Source organism: Rhagoletis pomonella, unplaced genomic scaffold, assembly GCF_013731165.1.
Source record: "Rhagoletis pomonella isolate Grant_MI unplaced genomic scaffold, Rhpom_1.0 Rhpom_scaffold_00002, whole genome shotgun sequence".
NCBI lineage: Eukaryota > Metazoa > Arthropoda > Insecta > Diptera > Tephritidae > Rhagoletis > Rhagoletis pomonella.
The window spans coordinates 15,963,346-15,967,088 of record NW_023458556.1 but is presented as its reverse complement, the minus strand read 5'-3'; the positions used below and the strand labels follow the sequence as shown (position 1 = coordinate 15,967,088).

General features: G+C 31.0%; 1 protein-coding gene across 1 annotated transcript in view; it reads left to right on the top strand.

Annotated features, from left to right (window-relative positions):
* Nucleotides 1-2,090: 2,090 nt before the first annotated feature.
* The window catches only part of LOC118734470, a gene marked incomplete in the record, with an annotated part of 11,662 nt that continues 10,009 nt past the window's right edge, over nucleotides 2,091-3,743 (top strand). Inside the window, 2 exon segments of the mRNA XM_036464189.1 lie at nucleotides 2,091-2,290; nucleotides 2,910-3,063. Of these exon segments, the coding sequence (XP_036320082.1) occupies nucleotides 2,209-2,290; nucleotides 2,910-3,063 (236 nt within the window).

Below are 3,743 nucleotides of genomic sequence, written 5' to 3'. Positions count from 1 at the left end.
ATCAGCGGTAATTTTTAGCTACCAAATTACCAAAACAAACAAAAAACAAAGTTCACAAAAACTGCATACCGAAAAATTTTCTAAAGATTCTGAATAAAAAGTTTTGAAATTTTAATGAAAACTTTTTATGTTTGATTCATTTTTATGAATTTTGTACAAAGTTTGCAAGAATGATTTATATGGTTTTTATTATAGGATGAGCTATATTTTAAATGAAAAGTAACGAAAAAGAGTTATCATGGAAAACATTTTGAATATTGTGAAAAAACTAAATTACGAATACTTCTGGGAGTGACTGTATGTACATATACTTACGGACAACAAATAATCCCTGCACCTATATTTTGTCCACAATGACCCACATCCTTGCTGGTTAGTTGCATCGCGTCCATAGTGAGTTGCAAGTGCGGACAATTTGCAACTACTGCGCATATGCCTTCATAATTATCCGTTTGGCAGGAGTCGTTTTCTGGAATGCAATTAAAATTGTTACATCAATTTTTTTCCAATTTTTAAAAGCTTTAAAATATTTGTCCTCGGTTATTTGATAACATATCACATGTTCTGTAGAAGCCTTTTGGATTTAGGTTAGCTCATGACGATCTTTAGGGAAGCGAGGTTTATCATAGAGGTCATTTAAGAGAAATTGATTTTCATACACTTTTCTTTTAAAACCATACAATCGGTTCTTCTAAAAAAGCCTACAATTTTAAAATCACATTCACTTAAATATTACCTTCCTGTGTTCTTCCTTGCAGGGTATAGGTGGTGAATAACAGCAACAACAAAAAGGTATCGCGACAATTTTTCATAGACATTTTTAATGATTACAAACTTTAGTAACTAATTTCCGTTCAAGCTTTTCTCTGAGACTTTTTATAACTTCATTTGGCTATTACTAATTTTCAACTAAACATTCGATCGATGTTTTATATAAAATTCTGAAGCGTGAAAGTGTTATGCTAAACAGTTGATGACTATTTCAAATTGATTTAATTTTTAAGAATTGTTGTCGCACATACTTTTTCCATTCCTAAGAATTCAAAAAGCGTCACTTTGTTATACATAATATATGTAACCCTTGAGGTCAGCTGATTTAGTTAAGTGATATTTTGACCACTTTTGAATATTTTTCTTTTGATTATTTAATGTTTAATATCTTTTTATAAAAGTCTAGCATATTGATAACCAGCGCCATATAAATCAATGTATATTTCAAAAATTTAAAAAAAAATTATAAAAATTCTACGAACTTTACCAATTACACCCAAAAATTGCAAAATTCAGAAATTTTCGAGCATACTTTAGGTATATGGAAGAAAATGCACAACTTGTCAGCTAAAAAAATTTTTGAAAATCAACATCTAAAATTTTTCTACTTTAAAATTGGCAAAGGTAATAATAATAATAAAAACAAACAAAGGTAAACTGAAGCAGAAAATGATAAACATAAAAGTAAAAATAAACAAAAAAGTTTACTTTGCCATCTCTGAATATTACCAGGGATGATGAAATCTATTCGAATTTAAATTAATTTTTCTTTGATTTTTTTTTTAATACAATTTACTTTTTTGTCAATTTTTCAAAAACAAACATTTAGTTATATGCGTTCTTAGAAAAATAATTTCCTCAACTATGAACACATCTATGTATTGTAGTACAAAGATTGCTTATCATTAAAAAATTCAATGAAATTCATAGCAGACAATGCATTTAGTTGTGAAAGCTATGAGCTGCAGTAGAGATGCAAACGCAAGCTTTACTTACATATGTACGTGTTTTGACTACATACATAAATAGAGTGCACATATCGCACACGATCTTCAAAAGTGACGCAACTCAAAATTTGGAATTTTTAAAATTATGCACTAAAAATATACACAGAGCTTTTATTTGCGTTTCAGCAGCTTTTGTTATAAATTGTAAAGGTAAAGTCTTGCTTGCCCAAATGATTGATTAGCTTGTGCTAAGAAATAGTTTTTCGTGTAATTTTGAGTTGTGTCTCTTTTGAAGACGGTGTGCCATATACATATTAAGTATAATAAAGCAACGCTTTTTGAATTCTTAGGAAGCATGTGCGACAACAATTCTTAAAAATTAAACCAATTTAAGCTTGAGAATTTTATATGAAAATCGATCGAGTTTAGTTGAAAATTAGTAAGAGACACGTAAAGTTGCAAAGCGTCTCAGAGTTTGTAATCATTAAAAATGTCTATAAGATATTGTCGCAATAACTTTTTGTTGTTGCTGTTATTCGCCTATATCCAACAAGGAAGAACACAATCGGAAGGTGAATATTTAAGTGAATGTGACTTTAAAATTTAGGTTTTTTTAGAAGAACCGTAAGTATGTTTTTAGAAGAAAGGTGTATGAAAATCAATTGCTCTCAAAATGACCTCTATGACAAAGTATGTACGTTTGAAGAAACGTCATGCTGACTTAATAAAATTCGTCAAGCATTTGAGATCGTGTGAAATAGTGCATGTTTGTATGCGTATATAGTAGATTTATGTACAATCTATGGTGCACTAGTTCAGAGGCGAATCCAGAGTGAAATTTGGGGTGCCTAACTTCGCTTCCCTAAAGATCGTCATGAGCTATTTATTACTAAAAGAATCGCATACGAAGTGGAAATGCGCCAGTCCCTATATAGGACCAAGGTGGGATATGAGAAGATAGCAAAAGCTCCACGCGTTAAGAAAAACGCCAATATCACTAGTTACTGGGCTACTTACAAGCCCTATGGAGAGACGCGTATGTAGAATGGTGATCCTCCCTTGCAATACAGCTAACCTAAATCTAAAAAGTTCCCGAAGAACCTGCGATAAGCGATCAAATAACCGAGGACAAATATTTAAAGTTTTTAAAATTGGAAAAAGATTTATGTAACAATTTTATTTACATTCCAGAAAACGATTCCTGCCAAACGGATAATTATGAAGGCATATGCACAGTAGTTGCAAATTGTCCGCACTTGCAACCCACTATGGACGCAATGCAACTTACTAGCAAGGATGTGGGTCATTGTGGATACAATATACGTGAAGAGATTATTTGTTGTCCGTAAGTATACATATGTAAATGTAGGTTAGAGAGGTCCATAAATACGCCGGAAAATCAACTTTTTGGAATTTTTTGCTGCCACCCCCCAAGGAGTATAAAAATGGCAAAAAAGGAGAACCATTTTTGTTTTTTTTAAATCGGTTAAGAAATCGCGATGACGAAGCTTTGAACTTTTCCATACATTCTACTATAGGGAAAAATAATTTTTTCCTAACATTGCTATAAAATCATTTATAGTAAATATTTTGTTATTAAATAACAATATTTCCTCACAGAAATCTGCCAATAACAGAACTATGATGCAAATTTAACTCTAAAATTTGACTAAACATTTTTGCAAACGTTCGAGTTGTGATTACGAAGGCAAAAACAAAAGTTCAGATTATCCCTTATAAAAAAGTAGTTAGTAAAATTTTAAAGGAAATATTTTACTGAATCAAAAAATATTTATTTTTATCGATTTTATGGCAATTCTACGAAAAAACTAATTTGCGGCATATAAAACTTATGAAACTAATCCATTCGGAAATAAATACGGATCTCCTTATTTTTGATATTCTTCAGTTCTGGGGGCTTGCAGAAAAAAAAAATTGGGCCACCTTAATGTAGATGCATACCAAACGCCGAACTTTTCTTTTACAAATAAATATTTTTCGACGCAGGAACAGTGTAGCTGCTAG